We start from the raw sequence: 22,473 nt of genomic DNA on the forward strand, positions 1-22,473 counted from the left end.
CCCTCCCGCCACCTGCTGCGCTGCCCCTGCGCGCACCGGGAGCCGCCTCCCTCTGGCGAAGGCTCAGCCGGAGCCGCCCCGCGGCAGCACCGGACCCCGGGGTGCGCTGCCCTCGCTGTCCCCCACCCCCCGACGCCCCGCTCCAGCCAAACTTCCCCTCGATTCCCTTCTGATGGCGCTGCACGCCGATGTCACACGTTAGACACCCCCACCCCTCTTAAGTCTTGTGCACAGGGGCAGCGGGTAAGTTAACCGGAGGCAAAGGCGCCCGCCCGCCCCGTCGGGCTCCCGGCACCGACCGGCGCTCGCCGGGGCAGCGGCGGCTCCCAGCGGTTCGGCCTGGCCGCTCCCCGGCCCCGTGCTTGTCTCTCGGGGCAGACACTTGGTCAAACACAAACTGTGAGCAATAATAAAAAGGTAACGCCGAGCGCAGCTGCAGGGTAACGGTGGGGAGACCCGCAAACCCGCAGGTACAGCCAGGGTCCGGGTCTGGAGGCAGGTTCCAGGCTGGGGGAGCCCCTCACCTCCGCTTCACCCGCACCCCGCAGCCCCGGATCCTCAGGATCCCTCGCTCCCCCAGCCGGCCCGGGCGGCTCCAAGGTGCGCCCGCCGTGCCCGGGCGCAGGGAAGTGCCCCAGGGTGCCGCTTTGCCGAGAGCAGCACGCAGGAGCCACGGCACGGGGCACGACACGCAACTCCCCGCAACGTTTTCAAGATGCGGTAACGTGCCATACTCTTCTCAGAGTTTAGGACTGACTTTATGGGACACTTTGGGGGAATAAATTGTGTTTGTCCGAAGCCGTCCTAATGCTTTTATTCAGAATTTCAGGAATTACCATTCCACATGCCACTACAGGTCCAGATCAGGCTTAAGCCTAGTTCTGCCTGCTGCATACACGCCGCTGGGAGAAAGAGCTGTACAGTGTGATAAGCACTGATAAGGTACAGGTACCTTAAGAAGACAAGTTCGGTCATGTGTCGTCATCATCCCCCCCCCCCCCCCCCCCCCCCCCCCCCGCCCAGGTAACCAGGTAAATTAATTCCTATTATGTAGAGCTATATCCCACCTAATTCAGATGAGAATTAACAAACAGCAGTGAGACCTTTCTGCCAGTCAGGAAAAAACACACAGACCTTACATCGATTAAAAAAAGAAAATACCATACTATTTTAATCATAATAGAGAATGGCACAGTTACTAAGCCAAGTGAAATAGATGCTTCTGGAAAATATATTCATAGATTGTCACACTTTATGGACAACAAGATTTATGTTTGAAACCCCATTATTATAATTCTTGGAAGTTATTCCTTTAAAAGTTTTATAACTTTATCTCAAAAAATACAAATATTTCATAGAATGCTACATAAAGATTCATAATTTAAAAGCTTCAGTTAAACTCCACCCCAAAATAATAATCTCCTGAGAGTAAAAAAGCACAGCAGGCTGTGCAGTTAAATGTGCTGACTTCAGATTCACCATAGTATACGACTGCTTTACATTTTCATGTTCATTATTCTGTTAATACATGTTAGGGCCACACCTCGAGTGGGAGGAAGCTGCTTGTGCAATCCTTGTGTAGTATTTACTGTTGATAGGCAACACTTCTGGTGGGGAGTGAAGATACGATTGTTCCACTGTGAAGGTACAACTTTTACACAGCCGTGTGGTGTTTCAGCATTTGGAATATCTGAATCTCTGTCTAGTGTTATTGTGGCTAAGAACAATGACCAAAGCTTTTCTTTGAAGGCCTTATTATTTCAATTTCCAGATTGTCCTTATGCAGGATTCACTTTTCTGGTAAGGGAGTTATCACCAGGAAAAAGAGAAAAAAGAAAAAGACAGAAAAAAAGCAGTTCAGCTCTGTGCAGTAAGCACATCTGCTAGCACACCTGACTTCCTATGCTCACACACTCCCTCATGCCTGTCAGAGTGCAGAAAGTGACTTAAAAAAATAAATAAATTAAAGAGTATGGCAAATTGCCTGGTAGCAAACTACCCACAATTATCTGTATTACCCAACATCCTGTGAACATCTGCTTTAAAAGTATTCTCAAGTACTTTGTCCCTGGGGCCACATAATTCTTTTTTGTACTAATTATGCAGAACACACCAAGATACTCAGCTTAGTACCAAACTTGTTTAACATCTCTTTAGTTTAAAGCATGTTCTCCACATAGCCTCTCTTCCAGGAGTACCTTTGATAATTTCCAAGTATCAGAAGAGTAACCAGCACCTTCTAAGCTCCCCTCCTGCCAGCCATGTGGGAAATAGGAAGCCTTCCTGACTCACTGCTCCTTGGGCTCCAAGGGAAGCGGTATGCAACATGACTCAATTAAGACAGGTTTCTGTAGCTTCCCTCCCTTCACATTTGCTTTTACAAAGACCATTTCCCCTGGATTGCTCAACATGCTGCACAGATAAGCTCCTTTTGCATTACCAGTATTCAAAGGAAAAAAAAAAAACAAACCACCCCAAAAGCACTGAAGTAATTTCTGATCAGTGCTGACTTCCCAGATTTAAGTTAAACGAAAAATGACTGTTTACGTATACGTTTTAATTTCAGTTCTATTAAAAAAAACAGAAACGGCCATCAGATAGCATATCTGAATTGCGTATCTAAATTGACTTGGATTTAGTAATCCCTTGTTAGGCTTTTTTTTCTGTGAAATACTCTACAGACATGTAGAAGGATCTGAATATTGTTTTCAGTCTCTGATAAAGCCCTCCATTCCCGACCAGCAGAACCCTTAAGCAGGGCTTATCCTTCTATCTCCGTTACTTCCATAGAAGCTAGGGGACTGTAGGCTCCAATTTTACCAGAGTCAGAGAGAAAGCACAAAGCACACGGAGAACCACCCGGTGCCTGTGGGTTCCCAGAGGACCAACCACCTCTCCACGGTGCGAAGAGGAGGCAACGTTTAGCCCAGAGGCATGGCAAGTCTGTGTGGGCAAGCCCACCGCAGAGGCTCTTCCTAAAGGCCCACTATGGTTGGAGAGAGAGACCCTCGCGTTGTGCCTGGCACCAGCCCCCCCCCAGGCTGTTCCTGCTCAGGTGGGACAAACCTTTACTGCCAACAGGGCCATGAGCTTCTGTCTTGCAGGTGGCTGTGCCGCACCAGGCCTCACCAGGCACCGTAACTCCTTTATTCAAGCAGCTGTGGCTGGCAAAGGCAAACATTGAAAATGCTGGTTTTGTTCTGCACGGCTATGCCAGCACTGGTTGCAAGCAACACGTTGCCGGTTTTATCTTCGTCACTAAAGGCTGCAGAGTTCATTCAACGCAGACAAGCTGCTACACATACAAGAGGGGTAAAACCACGCTACACCCGTCAACCATTCACAGTTCAAATCTTTGCTTCACTTCATCTGCAATCATTTTTGCAATGGCAAGGGAGGAGGTAGCGGCAGGAGAAGGGGCATTTCTGACATGAAGAATTCTGCTTCCAATATCCCCACTGCCTCCATCGAATACAAAGTCATCTACCAAATTTCCGTCACTGTCCAATGCTTGAGCTCTCACTCCAGAGGGACCCCTGCAAAATAAAGGAGCCCACCATGAGAAAGAAAAATGTTTTCTGAATTCAGGAAATCACTTCTGTTCTGACCTTGTGAAGGTGCCCAGGGAAACAGTAAGGAAGGCATAGCGTGGAGTCAAGGCCCTGTCAGGCTTTTGGGCGAGCACAGGGAAGTCTAACACTTGTGAGGCAGGATGGGAGATGTCTCACAGTCGTTACCGTAAAACAAGGGCAGGTAGCCAAGCAGAGGATCTTCTTTATCTTTCCTGGTTGTGCAGTTACTCTCCTCCCCACACACACAAACATGCCCCGTCTTTTTCAAAAAGGAAGCCCTTTGTTTTGAAATAGCAAGTCTTGTCAAACATAAATGTCATGCCAACAGTATATACTGCCTGAGCTGGGTAACTCCCTTTTACCATGCTCAAGCTTTTCTCATTCTGGATTCTCTCTGCCAATCTCTGGACAGTTAAACCCACCTCCATGTACTTAAATGCCTCATCTTTCCTCACAAGTCTCTTCAGTTCTTAGCATTTCTGAACTCCTTAGAACTAGTTTTCCACACACACACACTAAGAAGCTGAACACAATTTTATTGAGATGATTAAGTCAATATTCACTCAGTAGCAACTCATAGTCCAGTTTCCCCTCCGAATTTCAATAGCGTTTTGCTTTCTTTGTCAACTCAGATTATGTTCAGGCTATTGAATGTATCACTAGGATAAAGAGACTTTTTTTTTCAGCAAGCATGTCACAGCTGTGAATTTCAGCCTATAGAGAGTGTAGGAAGTCACACAAATATTCATCAAACTTGCCTGTACACAAGCAAACACAATACAAAAGGCCTTCCTGTAGAAAGCAACTAAATGCTTCTGTGCTTTGGTAGCATATTTTGGTGGAGGAAAGGAGTAAGCTAATGCTACATTTGCAACTGTTCAAAAACAAGGGATTTAAAAGCCACTGGGTGTTACTAACAAGAAAATTTTCTTTACCTGAGAACATCATTCACAGTGACCTCAGGGATGAACTTCTGAAGTTGCTTCACCTGTGCGCTAAGGAAACACGCTCTGTACATTTCACTCAGTCCATAAGACAAGTTTCTCAGCACAAGCTTCCATAATCCACTGCAGAGAGAAAAAAAAACCGCAGTAAGAACAAATCTTCAGGGTAAAGGCAGCAGCATTAAGCTAACATTAAGAAGGTAGCAAATGCAACTGCATGGCAAAAATTCCCATTCCCAACATCAGTAATCTGATCGTGCTTTCTACTCGAGAAATACATGCTTGTCCTTCCCTGCTTCAACAAACCTGGTTTACAGAGCTGTAGCATTGCATTTATGTTCTTTCTGTGAGAATGAACTCTGAACTCGAGTCATTCCTATGTCCAGGATTTTTCTCTGGTTCAGTCAAATGGCAAGAGGCTGAAAACCCACACGCACAAGGGAAAACAGACATGCCGCTCAAGACTCTTTCTCCACAATTATTCTGAAAAGATCATCACACTTCTAAACCCCTCAGTTTTCAGTCAATAAACCTTGCTTTGTCTTTGCAAATCTTGTTTGCTTGCTTTGCTTTCCTCAGGTCTTCCAGTATAAAAATCTATAGACAACGATCAAGACACTTTCAACTCTTTAATAAACTGCATTAAGTTGAGCTGTTTGTCAGGAAGCTATTTTCCAGTTCCCTGACCTGTTTTTCAGCCTCTCCTTGGATCCTCCCCAATATTTTCACATTCTTTTTCAAGTCTAATTCCTAAAATTGAGCACTTGGTAATGGTCTGTCCAGCCCCTCATAGAGAAGCAAGATTTCCCTCGACTTCTACAGACATTCTGTTCATTTAGTTTGCAATTTCAGCAATGATTCCTAATTCCTCTGACACGCTTTCTAGGACAGCTTCCCAGCCTGCATTTGTGGCCCTAAACATATATTGCCTTGCACTCAAACATTTTTTAAACGTACATTGACTGCCTGACGAAGTTTAACACGGCATTTCAGACCATTCTGTGCTCTCTCTTCCAAGCTTCCTCTGCAGGTATTTTAATCACACTGTCTAGGTTGATTAAAATATTACTCTGCATTGGACCAAAACCAATCCTGGAAGAGCTCCACTAGTAGCAACGTGGCTCACCAGCAGCAGACACATTCTCAGACCAGCTGAGACCTGTCTTGGTAGTTTATGAAAATTCAAATATTAGATCGCATGCAAAGTTGAGTGTCTTGGAGAAGTCCACCCTTATCAGCACAACTGTCTTTAAACACACCAAAAACTTGGCAAAAGCAGGCTTTTTGACAGGAACGAGCTTCCATGGAGTCAAAAGCTGACGTTTCAATAACTACATTCAACAGACAAAAAGACAAGCTATTACCTGTACGTTACTGCATCTAAAAAGTCTCCAGTGTTGAAGTCGAACAATTTGTAGCCCTCTCGCTTAAAGGCTAGTACTGCATTAGGACCAAGCCAAACACTGCCATCCATTCTCGGTGTGAAGTGAAATCCCAGAAAAGGGAACTGAGGATTGGGAACCTAAAGCAGGATACAGCAGTTATTACAGCTGTTACAAACCAGATCAGAGAAACTGCCATGCAACCACTCAAGTCAACAAAATCATCTAGGAAACATGGAAAACATTTGCAAGGAGGGAAGTATAGATATTTACACTTTATCACATGAAAGAGTGAATAAAATAAACCAAAACACAGTACAGGAGTTGTCCTCCCAATAAAGGGAAACAACTATTTTTTAATGAACGAGTGACAAAGGAAGTAAATTTGCCATTTTCTTTCCAACTGCTACAACAAAATTCGAGTTGTATAACCATACAGTTGGCTCCTGCACTGGTTTTTCTGCTTGTTAATTGTGCAGTTATAGCACGTAGCCAATTTAAAACACTGAACAACAGAGCGAGGCCAAATAAAACTGCATCTCAGGTAAAAGCAAAACAAACAACAGAAAAAAAAAAGTACATGTGATTTCTCAGGATATAAATCAAACCACAACAAAACCCACGACACACTAATACTATTCACCAGCAGTAATTATACTGCAATAAAGTAGGTTATAAAATATTAGGAAAACCTCACCATTCTGTATTGCTCAAAACAACATGCAGTTAGAAAGCCTGTTTAATGCTAACAGTAAGTCTCTACAGTTTCTTTTTTGTTTGCAAATGGAATACAGTGTAATTGTGGGCGAAGGCTGAAACAGAAATAAGCTGCCTATATGCAGATACAAGTATTAAATAAACACACCTCTTCATGCGCTGGGTACTTCAAGATCTTTAGCTACTTAGAAAAGGTGGTTACAGAGGTGACTGTTAATAGTCCGAAAATAAGCACACACTGGGTATTTCTCAAAACCCAGTATTGTTATGACTTAAAAAGTGCTTTAAGAGACGTTCCTTTTCTGCATTCAGTGCACTGAATTCCCTGTTAAAAATACACATTCAATACTTTTGAAGCTTAGTACAACCACTCCAGAAACTACATTACACTTCTGGTAACATATCATTAAGAGTGGTGCAATTTTCTAATCTTATTACCGTATCTGGCCATAACAAAAAAATTCAAAAGGCATCCTCACACAGCCATGGAACAAAGCTAGAAGGTACCCTCGCATGCCAGCCAGTTCCTCCCTCCCATCCCAAAATGGGATCCTGAATCATTCCCAGGTGAGAAGGGGTCAAACACCCAATGCACAGGGTTCCACAGTTTCTCTAGGGTGACCCACTCCAGCGTTTAGCACGCAAATCTAAGTTCATATTCAGAAAGGCGGTATTTCGATGGACTGCATGAATTAACTAAAATACCGCCCTAGGAATTCTTTCTTCTTACTTGCTAACTTCGCTTTCTGTCAGGGATTGCTCCTCTTCTTCACACTATTTGTCTATATAAACAGCAGAAAGTTTGTCATTTTCCTTCCATGTCTATTTTTTGTCATACAAAGTAAAGCTAATTCAAAGACAGGGTTGAGAGGCAAATATCTAAATCTGAGCTTTGGGTATTAGCACACAAGATTAAACCCTACATTTAAGTAATTAATTATTTACTGTTGTCCCTCATTGACTTCTGAATCCTCCCTACAGATTTATTTTACAACATCAAGAAAGAAGCTAGGCTTTTGTGGGTGTGTGGCTATCGTGCTAAACATTTCATTCTTCCCCTATTAAAAATCAAAACCAAAAAAAATCCCAACACCAAAAACACAAACAAAAAAAAATGACTGGCAATAACTTCCCACATAGTGCTTCCACCTGTTCCTCAAGAATTAACAAAACCAAGCTGTCCTGTCAGAAAGCAACTGAATCTACGTCCACATGTTGTGCATCACTAGAAATGGCCATGTAATATTGCCCTTATTTCTGTAGTTTTAGCAGTTTTGAGTACACTCTGAAAGACAAACAGGAGAGCATGTACCGGATAAATATTTCCTTTAACCATATAGCACTTTTCTGGTTTTAGCACCAAATAATCTCCACGGAAGGGTACAATACGAGGTTCAGGGCTGCAGCCACTGATCTCGGACAGACGGTCTGAGTAAAGTCCTGCACAGGTCACAATGTGCCGACAGTAGATTTCCTCACCCTGTGGAAAAAAAATATGAAACAAAACACACAAAAAACCAACATAGCTACTGAAAAACCACCTATCACCTACAAGCTTTAAAAAAAATGAGTCAAGACCAGAAAGAAAACCAACGATATTTTCAAAGGGAGGCAGAAATATTTAACAGTTTCATTTAATTCTTAACAATATTTAAGAATACGAGATACTTTTTTATATATTATTCTTTAATAGTATTTTTCTTTATTTCCTGGAGAACTATCCTAAAATGGCAATTCATTGCCCAGGCAGGACTGGAAGAATCTTTATAGAAAAGGGGCAGGGAGGGGAAGAAAAAAAAACAAAATAAAAAAAGAAACAAGTCCTTGATTGTCAGACTACTGTCAGCTTCAGTTCCCAGAACACAGAGCTTCGTGCGTATTATTGTACAGGACAGAGACCCAACCACCAGCCTCAAAAACTCTGCTCCTCCAGAAACCCCAGCGTCTCCCCCCGGTGCTTCCCCACCTCTGCACCCTACAAAGCAGCTCCTTGGCCAGGTTTGCATCGCCAGAGGATATGCAATAGGTGGGGTAGGTAGCTCAGCAACCGCAAAACATTTGGTTAAATAAAACTGTTAACAGATTTCACCCCACAGACTGGGAGAGGTCCTGCTACTGAATGGTAGTTTATCCAGAAAGCTGTGCAAGTTTATAGCACACGGTTATGGAAAGGTCTTAAATATTTAAACACCTTACTATGTAAATAAATAAATAAAATCCCAAGCTATTCTCTATCTATGCTTCCGTTAAAAATATACCAGTATTTGGCAAGGGAATCTAACAGATTTTGGAAGCTACTTTTTAATGAAAGAGCAGAACTAGAAGGAAAAAGCAGCAGCACCAACTTTAAAAACTACCGAGGGGCTGTGGGGTTGGTTCTTGGTTGGTTGTCTTCCCTCTTCCGAGGAAGAGTCCGGATACTCTCTCCTGAAGTTGAAAAGGCTACAACTACATTTCCTGTGCAGCACTCACCGGCTTGCAGGCATGACACCAGTATATGCACCTGTTTTATCCAATTAGCTTGTGGCTTTTGATGATAAAAGGATTCTAAATGCTTCCTTATCATTTTCATAGATGCCAAAGACCAAAAGAAGACACAAAAATAGGTGTTTCTCACCAAATGAGTAAGTTATAAAAGGAGGCTTTGGAAACAAGCATAAGAAACATGCAAATAAAAAAGATAAGGGACATATACAGCTAAATATGTTGGGCAGCAGAAGGAGAAAGTTATACTTTCATCATTATTCCCAGTACATGATACAACCTGAACATGCTAATTGTTAAGAATTGATTGCAGTTGTTTGATAAAAGCAGTCCTAGATGACACTGATCAGGTTACTGAACAGCAGCTTTTTAGCATTTTTTAAGGAGTTGATTAATCCTTCAGGACTCAATAAAAATTCATAAGAAAAGGAAAACCAGCTTCCTATTAAGCAATTAAGTCTTCAGCTTAGTTCTTACCTTTGAGTTCCTAACAATGACCGGGTATTTTAGTCCTGTAATAGAATCAGACAAGAGAAGGAATTAATAGAACACCTAACAGAAAACTGACAGAACAAGCAGCTTGTCAAAAAGAAGGATTCTTCCACTGGAATCTTCAAGCTACGGAGCAACTACTGTTGGACACAACTGATGTCGTTGGGCATAACTGTATTTATGAATGAATAGGGCTTTTTTATTCTTCCATATGTGTACCAGCACAGACCCAACCTGCCTTCCAGGATAAAGACAAAAGTACTATCACAAAAATACTCATGAAATAATCAGCTAAATTTGATTTTAATAGGAGAGAACAACCTTCCTCCTCAATTTAACTTTCATTTGCTTCCCTCAGCTTTACATGTTTCAGCTGAAGGGTGACCTGCCTGCAAAAAAGAAGTGAGCTTGCTCAATACTCTTACTACCATAATTTTGGCTTTGGTCTCATTCCTATGGGACAGAAAGGTTCAGAAATGTCACTTCAGTTAAAGCAAATGTGTTTTGAACAAAATCTCTGGCAGGACTGTAGTAAAGGGAGGGCAAAGAAATGCCTTACCATCTTCACTTCCTGAAGAACTTTCTTTAGCCATCTCCATGTTTGTAACTTCAAAATCAGTCAAGACTGTCCCACCTGCTTCCTGGAAGTCTTCAGCGTAGGATTGGGCCACTTGCTTATAATTCACAATGCCGGTATATGGAGAATCAAGGGCCATCAGACCCTGAAACAGTAGTAAGATACAGAAGAACAGTGAAGGCTGTATGTGGACTTTGTTCTTCAATACAGAGAGTATTTCATCTGGAATAATGTGCGTTGCCATTGAGAAGGGAGTACCGCTGTCTCCCCATCCCTGGCTGCCTGTTCCTAGTCTCTCCATGTGCCAGCTCCAGCGTTCGTGTTTGCTGACAACTAATATGGCGAAAACTACTTACGCTGGATTAAGTGATCATGTTAACTCCCGCATGAACAAGTCTTCTCGACAGAGCACTTAACAATAGAACAGAGATGTACTTATCTTTCACCACGTGCTATGCAATTCCACCTTCAAACAGTCACTTATGGGGCTCTCCCTGATGCACAGCTGTTCCCAATGCCTCCTGCAAGGCTGCAAGATACAGTCTAGCCAGGGCACAACACTTACTGCACCGTACATCAGAGAGGAAAGTCCCTTCTGAGTTAGACAACTGCCTATATTTCTCCTAGCAGAAAGCAAAGTTTAAGTCCAGTGCATAGCTAGAATCTGTAATGTCTCTCAGACGTTTTACTCCCTTTATACCCAAAAGGATCAGTTTCTCACATAATTTTTATTATGCTAGATGGCATCACAGTATTTTCCTAGTTCTGGCTGTAAAATTAGGATAGTAGGAGTGCTTTGTCCCAGAGGGATGCTGTAAGTGTAACCTAAAAGACTGTCAGCCACTCAGATACCACAGTAGCAGGGGGCATTTACATGCCCAAGATAACCAGAATGGCTGGTAAAACTGTATCTTACACTAAACTTTTCTCTCCACTCGATACGCAGTGCAATGTTTCACACCATTCCAGTTCCCTTTGCTTGAGGAAAGGACACAGATTGGGAAACCAAAGCAAATGAAGTAAGACCCACCTGAATCTATGCATTTGCAGAAGTAATGCTCAGGTGGATCTTGAACATGCAAAGAGTGTTTTAAGGAGTGGATACAAAATGTTTACATGAAAAAAAAAAAGATTCTTCTCCAGAAAATGTTTGTCTCTACCTACAACCAACCACTCATAAGCAACAAGCCATGCAGCTACACCAACAGCAAGGTGCCAAATGAAAGAGTACAGGGAATTTATATCAAGGTTTTCCTTTCAATCAGAGGTATACTAAACACCAACAAATCTGTATTCCACAAACTACATGCATTTCTCCTACTTTGAAAATAAACAGGCCGAGAAGTGCTACATCACCACCCCATGCGTAGGAAGCAACTAGATTGAAATTGGCTTGATCCAAAGCTGTACTGACAGATGGGAAGGAATTGTCAGTGCTGCGCTATCAAGCTTTACTGTAAGTTAAATAATTTTAGTGGGAAGGAGCAGAATCATCTCAGCCTAAACTCAAGACACAGCAGCTCTAACCTGGGTAAAGGAATATCTGCCTATCAACCACAAAAACATACAAGCAAGCACCTGTAAGGAGAAGGGGAAGAAAAATAAAGATTGGGGGAAAAAAACCCCCATCACTCATTGTCATTGGTGGGAGAACTTTTTTTGTTTCTCAGCATATACACTAGGGTGGACAGCTCTGTGTAAAGTTGAGAAAATGATGAAGTTTGAACAACTTGGAGGCTCTGTCCATCTGCCTATAAATTGTCCTGTACAGGGACTAATGGACCATAGAGTCTCCTACTTTGACTCAAATAATTCTGATTCCTTTTGTAGGCTGCAAGTGAAATGAATTGCCTGCTCTCTAATTTGTGAATGCTGGCCCTTATGAAACACATGGTACATCATTTGCAATTAGAGCAGCAGCAGCTCTTTATGACTTCATCACAGGGAGAACTAAGGAACTATGAACTGACGAGCAAGAGAATGAGAACAGGTGAGCTGGGGAAACCTGCTGTGACCGTGTCACCAAAAAAGATTCTGCAGGGTCACCTTATGCTGTGTCAGACCTGGTCTGATGAGTATGTAATGGCAAATGCATACAAAGGATTGGACTGAGCTAAAAAGGTCCAGAAACAAATGGATACATTTATTTTTGTTGGCAATTATGTTTCTTCTAGATTTTCAGGCTCTTCTGAACTTGCCACCCATGCAAATTACAAGGCCAGAAATGTATCTATGTTAAATTAAAAAATGCTGTGACCTGAGAAACTGGGATCTTACATGCTAATTAAAAGTAAAAATCCCTTACCCTGCAGAAGGGTTCTTTAGCTCGTATTTCTTTTGCTCCAATCAGTTTCAGACCTCGGACGTTGTTCTGCAGCCCTCTTTCATACAGAGCTTTGAGTCTTGGAATTTCATCTTGTTCAACGGCTACAATTAGCTTCAGAAAAGATAACAAGGCACACCAGTGAGCAAAACATACCAAGCCAGTTCAGGTCTGGCATCAAGCCTGAGCTAACAAGCAAGCCACAGTGAAAAGCAAATTATAACTCAGGGGGAGTGGGCAAAAAGTGGTTTGTACCATTAATTGCACAAGACTCTGTAAATACCTATTATTACTGAGAAAGCATTACTGTATTAAGGATAGTGAAAGACAATTGTTAAACTATAGTATAAGTACTATCAATGGATAATATTTGCTAAAAGTACCACAAGACTACAAATCTGAATGTGAATGTGATTTTAACGAGCCACTGGGATGCCTCCAAAAATAAAACTGCATTTAACCCACGATGTACAAATCGCAGTCTCAATAAGAGAGTAAAGATGTGTTCTGACATGGTTACCAATTCCACTTCATTTAACCACATAGTTAGCTCACAACAATCACAAGAAATTTATCCAGGCTATGCATTATCTGTGCCAGGTTTGCACTGACCACACTGCTTCCAGGCCTAGCGCTTGATGTATTTTTACACAAAGCAGGCCCAAACCTGGAGAACTCTGGCATCTCTGCACTGAGAAGGCACCAAGTTCTCCAGACTTGGGGCTGCTTTATGTAAAACTGGCTGTAACGCTGGAAAAACGTGCCATAAAGTCACCGTCATCTTCCCTGGAATAAACACTGCAGGGGGAAGACGAGGCTGAAGCACAGAAATTCAGTCTCAGCAAAGGAGGTGCCAGGGTCTGCGCCAGCCCTTCCTAAGCTCACTGACCCCTGCAGCGCAAGCCTGCTGCCTCACATGCGAGCAGGTTTGTGACAGTCTGGTGGATCGCTGCACAAATCCACAGTGCCATCTTGTGATCGGCGCTGCGACAGAGGGAGCAGCGAGCACAGCCAGGCCAGGACAAGCACCGTCACACTGGTGCCAGGGCCACCAACGCTGCCACATCCAGGGACCTCTGCTCCGCACCCCAGAGCTGGGAGAGATCTGCACCCAGCTCCCCGGGGGTGCTGAGCCAGGGGGTGCTGAGCCAGGGGGCCCTGACGTGGTGCTTGTCACATCAGAGAGGGTCTCCACTGTGCTTTTAAGAGAAAGGCCCGTGCTGTCCAAGATGTTCACAAGCAACCAGGGTGTGAGAAAGTCGGGTGATGGTTTCAAGTGACTCCAGGCGGTTCAGACAAAAGCCAACTGTAAAGCGCTGCAGAGGGACCTTCCAAGGTGAGCGAGCAACTAACCAAACGGCAGATGGAATTCAACCCAGATAAACGTGAAAAGATGACCACTGAAAAAGCAGTCTTAGCCTCACATATAAAATGACGGAATCCAAGTTCAAAGTTATCACTCAGGACCAAGATCTTGGGGTTAGGACAGACAGTCCTATGGCAACATCAGCTCAATGCCTAGTGTCAGCTGAAGAGCCCTAAACTGAACATTAGGAACAACTAGGAAAAGGATACAGGATAACACGGAGAACTACTATTTCACTGCAAAAATCCGGTCTGACCACACCTTGAATGCTGCGCACAGTTGTGGTCCTCATCTTGTATCAAAGATGCACTAAACTGCCAACGGTTCAGAGAGCGAAGGCAGGGTGGAGACAGTCTTGAAAAAGCTTCTCTAAGAGGAGTGACTGAGCAGACCCAGATTCACCTGCTGGAAGGGAGGACTTTGGGGGAGGAGGGGATACAAAATTACGTGCAACTTGGACAGTGTGAGCACAGATCAACCGTTCATCATCTCTTCCAACACAAGGGCTAGGGGCCATCAGATGAAGCTTGCAGGAGCCAGTTTCAAAACGATGTAACTCTTCATGTAGCGGGTTGTTGATCTCTGAAACTGCTCATCGAAGTATGTTCTGAGGCAAAAGCTTTTAATTGAAAAACACTTGGAAGAGAAACCCATTGAGAGCCACCACAGACAGAACAGATCAGGCTCAGAAAATAACCCGAGCTGAAATAATTAATAATTTGATTGTCCTGTTCTCATTCCTTCCTGGGTCTCTGTTTACAGACACTTCCAGAAACAGGATATGTGGCTGGGGAGATCCCAAGCTGAATCCATACAGCCCTCTTCTGTCCCCATCATTTCAGGTTGTGTTAGGCGGATGTAACATGGCATAAATATATATAGCTGGGTCACACCTGGAGCTGTTTTCAAGTCACCGCGTCTTAGCATACCAGGTTCTCCAAAGAAGTATGGCAAGTGCATATTGAGAGCCTTTGCGTTCCTTGGAGCTACACAGGTGCCCCTCCACAAGGCTTGGCTTCCACCATTACCTGGGATATTTCAGCTCACCCCACAGATACGAAGAATTATTATTTAGGCCCAGAAAAGAAACTGATTTTAATTGCTGGAAAGAAGAAAACAAAAAGGCACATTCATCCTGAAGGTAGTAAGTGTTGCAGAAACCCAACTCTTGGGAGAAAGACCACAACCCAGCCTATGCTATACATTGAACGTACATTATACAGTCTCAGCTTCCAAAGGTAAAGAACAGCAATTCCTATACCTTCCCACACTGTTTATATGGTATTCCCTTCTGGTCACAGTACTCGTAGCAGAGGGCTGCACCCTGCACACACAGCTTAGCTTTCAGAGATCCAGGTTTGTAGTAAATTCCACTGTGAATCACACCACTGTTATGTCCGCTCTGGTGATGAGCTAAACGGAAAGAAAAATAAGTTATTAAAATACCCATGCCCATGATTGGTTCATACTTTAATTACCTCAGCTGTCAAAAAAGCGAGCAATTTGAGATCCTGCACTAAATCAGCATCATAACAAGAGATGTTCAAATAAGGCAACTGCACAGCAAACACAGTTCCTCCCTTGGCCTCAGAAGGCTAGAAAAATACTGACACAGCAAGACCTAGTTAATAATCAACCACCACAGCTTGCAATCTGTTGAATCAACAGGAATGAAAAAAAAATAATAAATCACAAGTTTTGCCTCCAAGAGCTAAAACTGCAGGCCAATCAAACAAAATTTTCTAGATGTTAAAACTAATTTTAAGAAATTAAATTTTTAAAATTAAATGCATCCTTAAATGCCTCATCTAACATAATGTCTGTGCAATCCCCAATTTCTTTGGATGCGCTGGCTGGCCTGGTAGGCTTTTCAGGTATTTGTGAACTGGATTAGGTTGCTATTTCCACTTTGTAGCCAAGCAAAACAGAGGTGAAAAATATCACATTTTTACTCAAGTAATTTGGTCAGGTTCTCCCTCTTAACACACCGACTCCCAAAGGTCACTCCTGCTTTGCACTCACACAATTGTTAAGGACTTTGTGTACATCCCGTCTTGGGGATAAGAAGCCACTTCATACCGTACATGTAGCATCTCAAGAGCAACGTACAGCCTGGATGATAGAACAATCTGAAGTGAGAGCTTGGGCTCACAGGTCTTATTTTGAGTTAGCCACTGATGTCATCCCTTGGGGCTGCTCCTACTTACCCTGAGTGACTGCACACCTGCATAGCACTAGGTGTGAAAAGACTGCTTATGAGAAGAACCTGTGCTCGTACTCCAGCAAGCCAGGAAAGCTTTCAGTGAAGCAACAGGGCTCATTGTTTCTTACGTCAAAGCCACGGCAGGTGCCCGGGTGCTGCTGGAGTGCCTCAAGATTTCCCACGTGCGCTGTGCTGTCTGACTAACGCTGGGTCAGTAACTAGCGGTATCTTCCCAGTTATCCCCATGCTTGTTCTTTACCCTCCACCTCCCAGGCACCTTGCACAGCATATACAAGGATATCCAGAAACACGGGACAGATGACTGTGGTCTACAGTTTTGGCAATTAACAGAGGTGTAGACTTTGCCCAAACCAGCAGCTCCCAGATGTTTTTAAGCAGCTCTGCTTCCCGACCCTCGCCCCCTACCCTCTAACCATCACTCTTCTCCTCACACCTCACCAAAAAGCTCTCCTGGCACCACTGCTCAGCCCGTCCTCTCTGCCTCCCACTCTGCGGGGCACTAAACCAGAGCTGCCCTCGCGTCTCTGCAACCCACCCTGCCCCTTACTCGAGTCCTTCGCCCCCTCATCCCTCTCCACAAACTCCTGCTGCTGCTGGAGCCCCAGGCCAGCAACACCCACCGCCTCCCAACGATGAACCAGCAACGGTCAGTCCTTCCTAAAGCCCTGGCACGAAGCCCCCGGCGCGAAGCACAGGCTGGTGCCAGCTCCGGTTCCCCGCTGAGGGACGCGTCCCTGGGCGAAGGGAGGCAGGAACGCCCCGTCGGGGGTGGGGGGTCACGGTGCCTGGAAGCGAAGGTGCTGCGCCCGCGGAGGGGGAATCCATCGCCCACCTCAGCGACGAGGGCACACGCCCACCCACACGCCGAGCATCGCTTGGTGCTCCGTTGGTGCCACGCTGAGGTTCTGGCGAGCGTGTGCTTCAGGGGGTTCTGCCGGGCGGACACCCGGTAACCCGGGCCCGGGGGTGCGGGGGGCGCGGCGGCACCGTACCTGGCTCCCTCTCCTTCTCCAGCACGGCGAAGACGAGCGCGGGGTGCCGCCGGGCCAGCTCCCGGGCAGCGGCCAGCCCCACGATTCCCGCTCCCACCACCGCCACGTCGAAAGTGCTGCGCAGGGACAGAGGCGGCCGTAAGCTCACCCCGTGCCCCGGCCCTCAGGGGACGGCGGCGCGGCCCGGCCCGGCCCGCCACGGCCGCCCTCCAGCCGTGAGGGCCGCGGGCAGGGCCCCGGCCGCCGCCGCTCCCCCCGCCGCCTCACCTGCGCTGGCGGCGCTGGGCCCGCCACAGCACCGCGGCCCCCGCCGCCTCCCGCCCGCCGCCGCAGCGCCGCCGCCGCCATCTTGGGGGTGGAGACACGCGCCGGGCCGGGCTCCTCCTCCGTGCCCTCTGCGCGGCGGCGGCGGCCGGAGCGGAGCGGGGCCGGGCCGGGCCGGCCTCCCCGTACGGTTGGCACGCTCGGTCCGTGGGGCAGCCCCGCGGGAGGGGATCCCGGCGGCGCGGCGCGGTCCCGCGGGCAGGGCGAGCTCCGAGCGGTGGCGGGGCCTCCTCTCCCCTTAGGGCGCTGGGGCCGGGGCTGCCAGCCCCGGTTAGGCTTGGAGGGGCAGCCGGGAACGGGCTGCTCTCCGGCTGCGTCGGGAGCGGGTCCGCCCCCCGAGTGACACCCCGCTTTCCCCTCTCCTTTCCCCAGGAAGGCGATGCTGTGGGGGAGGCTGGGGCGGCCGGGCGGCGGCCGGAGCAAGCTGCCGCCGGGCGCCTGGCGCCACTTCTGGGGGTGGCTGAACGCCGTCTTCAACAAGTAAGGGGGGGCAGGGGGGACCCGCGGCCCCGCTCCTGAGGCGGCGCCACCTTCCCCCCCCCCCCCCCCCCCGCGCTGGTCGCTGGCGCTCGGCGGGGGTCGCGCCTGACCTGGTCCCAGTTACGGCGCTGGGGCCTTCCCAGCGGGGTGTGCGCTGGGCTCCCTGCCCGGGGCGGCCGGGGTCGGCTGCCCGTGGGGGTTCTCCCCGGAACGCGGGGCTTCCCTTGACCCTCAAATGCATTTAAACCAGCCGCACGGCCCTGCCCCCTTCTAACGCATCTAACCGCGCCGTGGCTCACGATGGGAGTCAGCCACACGGGCTTCCACGTTTCCTTTTGGAGAGAGGCGGCCTTGGCAAAACTCTTTCCCTGCCCAAGACTGCTGCCAGTAGCTCGTAGTTTTGCCTTACGCCTTCTGTCTCCGCGGAGAGGGTTGCGAGGTGTAGCTGATGGCTGTGACAGGTGGGAAGCTGAGCCAGGCAGGTGGCCCTTCCAGGCCTTTGCTTCTGACTTCAGCATTCCTCACCACGCTGAGAAAGATCTCTTTGCCATGAATGGACCCAAGGATTTTAACTAATTGCTGAAGTGTGTCTTTTTGAAATACTGTAATTGTTGCAGAAAAAAGGCTTTGGGAATGATGTCCATGTGACTGGCAATGAGAGGTTTGTATAAGATCAGTGTTTGGGAGACAATTTTGCAATTGTTGGAAAGCCTTCCTTTAGAGAAGGTAGAGAAAGGCATTTTTTAGTATTTCCTGTGGCGTGGAAGAAAACAATCGGTTAGAAGGGTTAAGTCAAGTTGCATTTGCATTCTTTCGTTTTTAACCAAAAGCATCTACCATTTAAAACCAGTTAAAAACCCCTCATGCCAGACTGATTAAGAACCAGTGTGTTCCAAATAATTATACGTAAACAATTTCCAGTAAATCATATTCTTACTTTTCTGACATCTTACCATGTGCATAACCAAATATTTATTGTGCAGTAGTATTGTTGTCAAGACAAATCTCCTACCTTGCAGAAACCATGTGAACGCTCTTTCTGTCTTGGCAGAGTGGACTACGAACGTATACAAGCTGTTGGCCCTGACAGGGCAGCTTCAGAATGGCTGTTGCGCTGTGGCGCGTTTGTGCGCTATCAAGGCTATCAGAAATGGCAGCAGGACTACAGTGGTCTCCCAACGGGACCCCTGGGGAAATACAAGATAGAAGCAATCAACGCTACTGACTCTTGCATCATGTACAGAGGATTTGACTATTTGGGTAATGTAGACACACCTGTGCAAGGATTATGCTGAATGGTCTTAGTTCTCCTGGTTGCATCAAAATATGAATAACTGTGTTATTTTCTTGTTCCTCAGTAAGACATAGAGAAAGATTTTCATCTCCTTTTTCCCTTAAATGGCTTTGCAAATATCCAGCAGTTCCTGAGAATTTGCTGCAGGTCTGGTGTGAAGCAGAAAGAGATTGGGAACTTCATCGGCCCTTACCTGATGTGACAGTAGCACTAAGGAAGCACAACAAAGATTTGCTATTTTATTGAGTTCATAGTTGAGTAGTTGGTAGCAAAAAGCACTACTTTAAATGTTCTTTTTCTTCTAAACCAAGTGCTGGTTTTGCTGTCTGTGAAGTCGTAATACTATTTGTTCTCCAGGCGTTTAGGATGTCTTTAAACACAAAAAACAAAAATGAAAGCTCCGTTTCTTACAGAATAAGAGATTTTAAAAGTGTTTCAGGTCTTCAAATAACAAAAACAAAAATAGGGAACAGACCATTTTATTTTTTCATTGGCAGGAGACCTGGAGTTTCCTGCATTAGTACGTTCCTAAGTCAGAGACACGGTTTATCACCCAAACTTGTACAGTTTTATTATTACCGTCCATGTCAAAGCTCTTAGAATCTCACCAAAAGGATACAAACCCTGGGGTTTTCATGTATTTAAAGTACCGCTTTGGAGATTAGGTGTGCATTACGGCCCCACTGTATAAAGGGGCATGTTGCTGTGTGGTTTTGGAATCAGTTACTAAATTGAGAATTTAACAACCAGTACAGGGTTGTTCCTGGTATCCTGAATCAAATACTAATTTTTGTCTTTCCAGACGGTCTTGAACACGTTACAGAAATCAAGCTGCAGAAGTGTATTTACATACAGGACGAGTGTTTGCAGAGGCTCAGCGAGACGAAGAATCTACAGAAGAGTCTCCTCCAGCTGAAGATAATTTCCTGTGGGAATGTCACAGATAAAGGCATCATTGCACTTCACAAGCTGACGTACGTAAGCTGCTGAGCAATCCTGTAGCACCCTGCTTCCCTAGCTGTTACCTCACTGTGGTTTGGGGGTTGTGCGGACTGGAAGGGCTGAAGTCTGAACGTCCTTGGGCTGTTTCAGATGTGTGTGGGGCAGTGGTGGCTGCGTTCCAGGACTGAGCCGAATGATAGCCTGGGAGGGCTGGCACTGCCACTGCAGGAAATGTTTCTTCAAGCACAGTTGAAGACAAGTGTTGTGGATAGCTCTCAAAAGATATATGAATTAACACATATGTATTAATCAGCCTTTTAAGGCTGGTGTCAGGGAGTTGTGTAGCAGCTCGGCCTGTGGCTGAGAAAGCCAGAATCATCCGCTGTAGTGTGTGAACTGATGGTTGCGCTTCTGCCCTCAGTTGAGCACAGCATCTCATTACGCTGTGAATTACTTCAAGCTTCAATTTACACTTGAAGTAAGTTACGCGGGGCTGATTGCTGCACAAATTAGAGCAGCACGCGTGCTCTGTGCCGACACACCACCTTTGCAAGAGCAGTGAATGCATACAGCTCCCCTGCACGCTGGCACACCAGGTGGGTTTTGCTTGAGACCAAATGATTGATGATCAGCTTGGTTTCCACTCCTGCCCCCCCGCTGCAGCTGATTTTCAGGGCAGGCTTTCACGGTGTCCTGTAACTTTTATTGTCTTTCTATGCCTCATATCGCTTCCTCTCACTCAGTTACTTTGTGCTCCCTGAGGCCTTAAGGTCTTAGGGCAGACCTAAGCACGGGAAGCAGTTGGATACTGTCTGGCTCCATAGCTCTGAAGTACGTACGTATGTGCGTTGTTGAACTGTGGCCTTAAAGTAACTTGGAACTGTTCTGTGTTACACAGAGATACAGATGCAGGCAACATCAACAAACGGTTGATGTGGTGATTTGGATTTCATCCTACAGAAAGGAGGACCTTCTATATTACTCTAGTTATTATCTACAGTAAAATAACTTTTACTAAATTGCTATTGAAATTATTAAATACTCTTTAACATAAAGGAAGCTTCATGATGTGGGGAGTCCACAATCTCTTTTTGAGCTCTGTAGAAGGACTGAACTTAGGGTGAGCTAAAAATTTTAAGCACCCACTTCAGAAAAAAACTTCCATTAGAACCAGTTACCTTTTAAAATGCTCAGTACAACTACGGTAGAATAATCCTTTGTCTAATGTCTGTGTCAACAGTTAAATAGTAGTTGATGACTTTTCTTTTTAAATATTTATAGGAACCTTGAATATTTGTATCTGAGTGACCTTCCTGGAATAAAAGAGAAAGAAATTACTGTTCGCATCCTTCAGCAGGCGCTGCCAAACCTAGAGCTGGAGCTGGACTTGGAGTAAACGCAATTGCATGTAACTGAGGTGTATTTGATTTCATAGTATTTATCATGCGTTGCACAAATGAAGTTGTAGACAGTACTGTACTTCCAGGTACGGAAATAAGCCCAGCTCTCCCAATCCAGGCACAAAAGCCATATGCAATCTTTTGACATATTATGCAGTTAAGTTTTATTAAGCGTAAACTGTATGGCAAAGCAACAACAGAGAAGGCAGGCTTCTGTGCATAGTCATTTCCCCCGTTTTTTGTTAAGACACCAATTAGAAGTTTTCAAATAATAGTGTTGCACAGAAATTCTGGTGCAAAATGACAGTGGGAAGAACGTCAGTGTTGTGAAACAGCAGCGCTGTACGCTTTTATTGCATGTTGGTGACGCCGTGGGAATGAGAGCTGTTTGCTTTCTGAGAATCTCGCCCCGTCAGTGGGTGCCGATTCAATAAAATAGCTCCTGGGCCTGTTTTCCTGTTCTTTGCGCTTTGACTCGCGAAGCCTTTGTTTGTTTTAAATGGAGCGATCTACGGCCAGGCAGCCCGGCCTTCTCATAATCCCTGAGCCGAGGAACTGACCGTCGCTGTACTTGCGGAGCAGCAGGCTCCCTTAGATGTGCCCTCTTTGCTGTAGGCTGCCATGGACTACATTAATTCTGTGTGCCTCTTTAGTCGCAACGCTATCACACCTGCTCAACAGAACGATTCCTCCTCGGGAAGAATACAGCATTTTTAGTCAAATCCCTGGCTTTGGTGGTAAGGGAGAGAAAGGCGGTAGGCAGCAACGCCAAGCAAGCAGATTTCATAGTGATGTCTCTCTCAGACGTGGCTATCGCTGCATAACTCAGAGTCCCTTTTCTTATCCCTGACTGCCAGCTTGGCCTCAGAAGGGAATGGTGCCAAGCACCAGGAAGGATAACGTTTGGCACTACCTGCATCACAGGGCTGATTCTTTTCAACATCTCCTAGCACAGAGCAG

At 45.9% G+C, this 22,473-nt stretch overlaps 2 protein-coding genes across 2 annotated transcripts; one reads left to right on the forward strand and one right to left on the reverse strand.

Annotated features, from left to right (window-relative positions):
- Window positions 1–1,144: 1,144 nt before the first annotated feature.
- L2HGDH (L-2-hydroxyglutarate dehydrogenase) lies at window positions 1,145–17,549 on the reverse strand (the record flags this gene model as incomplete). The annotated part of the gene is made up of 10 exons (XM_040600290.1): window positions 1,145–3,536; window positions 4,508–4,639; window positions 5,881–6,038; window positions 7,928–8,095; window positions 9,577–9,611; window positions 10,151–10,313; window positions 12,474–12,605; window positions 15,119–15,270; window positions 17,074–17,189; window positions 17,341–17,549. Coding segments are annotated over 10 exons (1,461 nt in total), but the record flags the coding sequence as incomplete, so codon positions are not given.
- DMAC2L (distal membrane arm assembly component 2 like) lies at window positions 17,440–21,965 on the forward strand. The gene is made up of 5 exons (XM_040602474.1): window positions 17,440–17,540; window positions 17,770–17,877; window positions 18,929–19,137; window positions 19,974–20,145; window positions 21,395–21,965. Exons 2-5 carry the CDS (start codon window positions 17,777–17,779, stop codon window positions 21,507–21,509), a joined length of 597 nt encoding a protein of 198 aa, XP_040458408.1. The 5' UTR covers window positions 17,440–17,540; window positions 17,770–17,776; the 3' UTR covers window positions 21,510–21,965.
- The last annotated feature ends 508 nt before the right edge of the window (window positions 21,966–22,473 follow it).

Source organism: Falco naumanni, chromosome 7 (assembly GCF_017639655.2).
Source record: "Falco naumanni isolate bFalNau1 chromosome 7, bFalNau1.pat, whole genome shotgun sequence".
NCBI lineage: Eukaryota > Metazoa > Chordata > Aves > Falconiformes > Falconidae > Falco > Falco naumanni.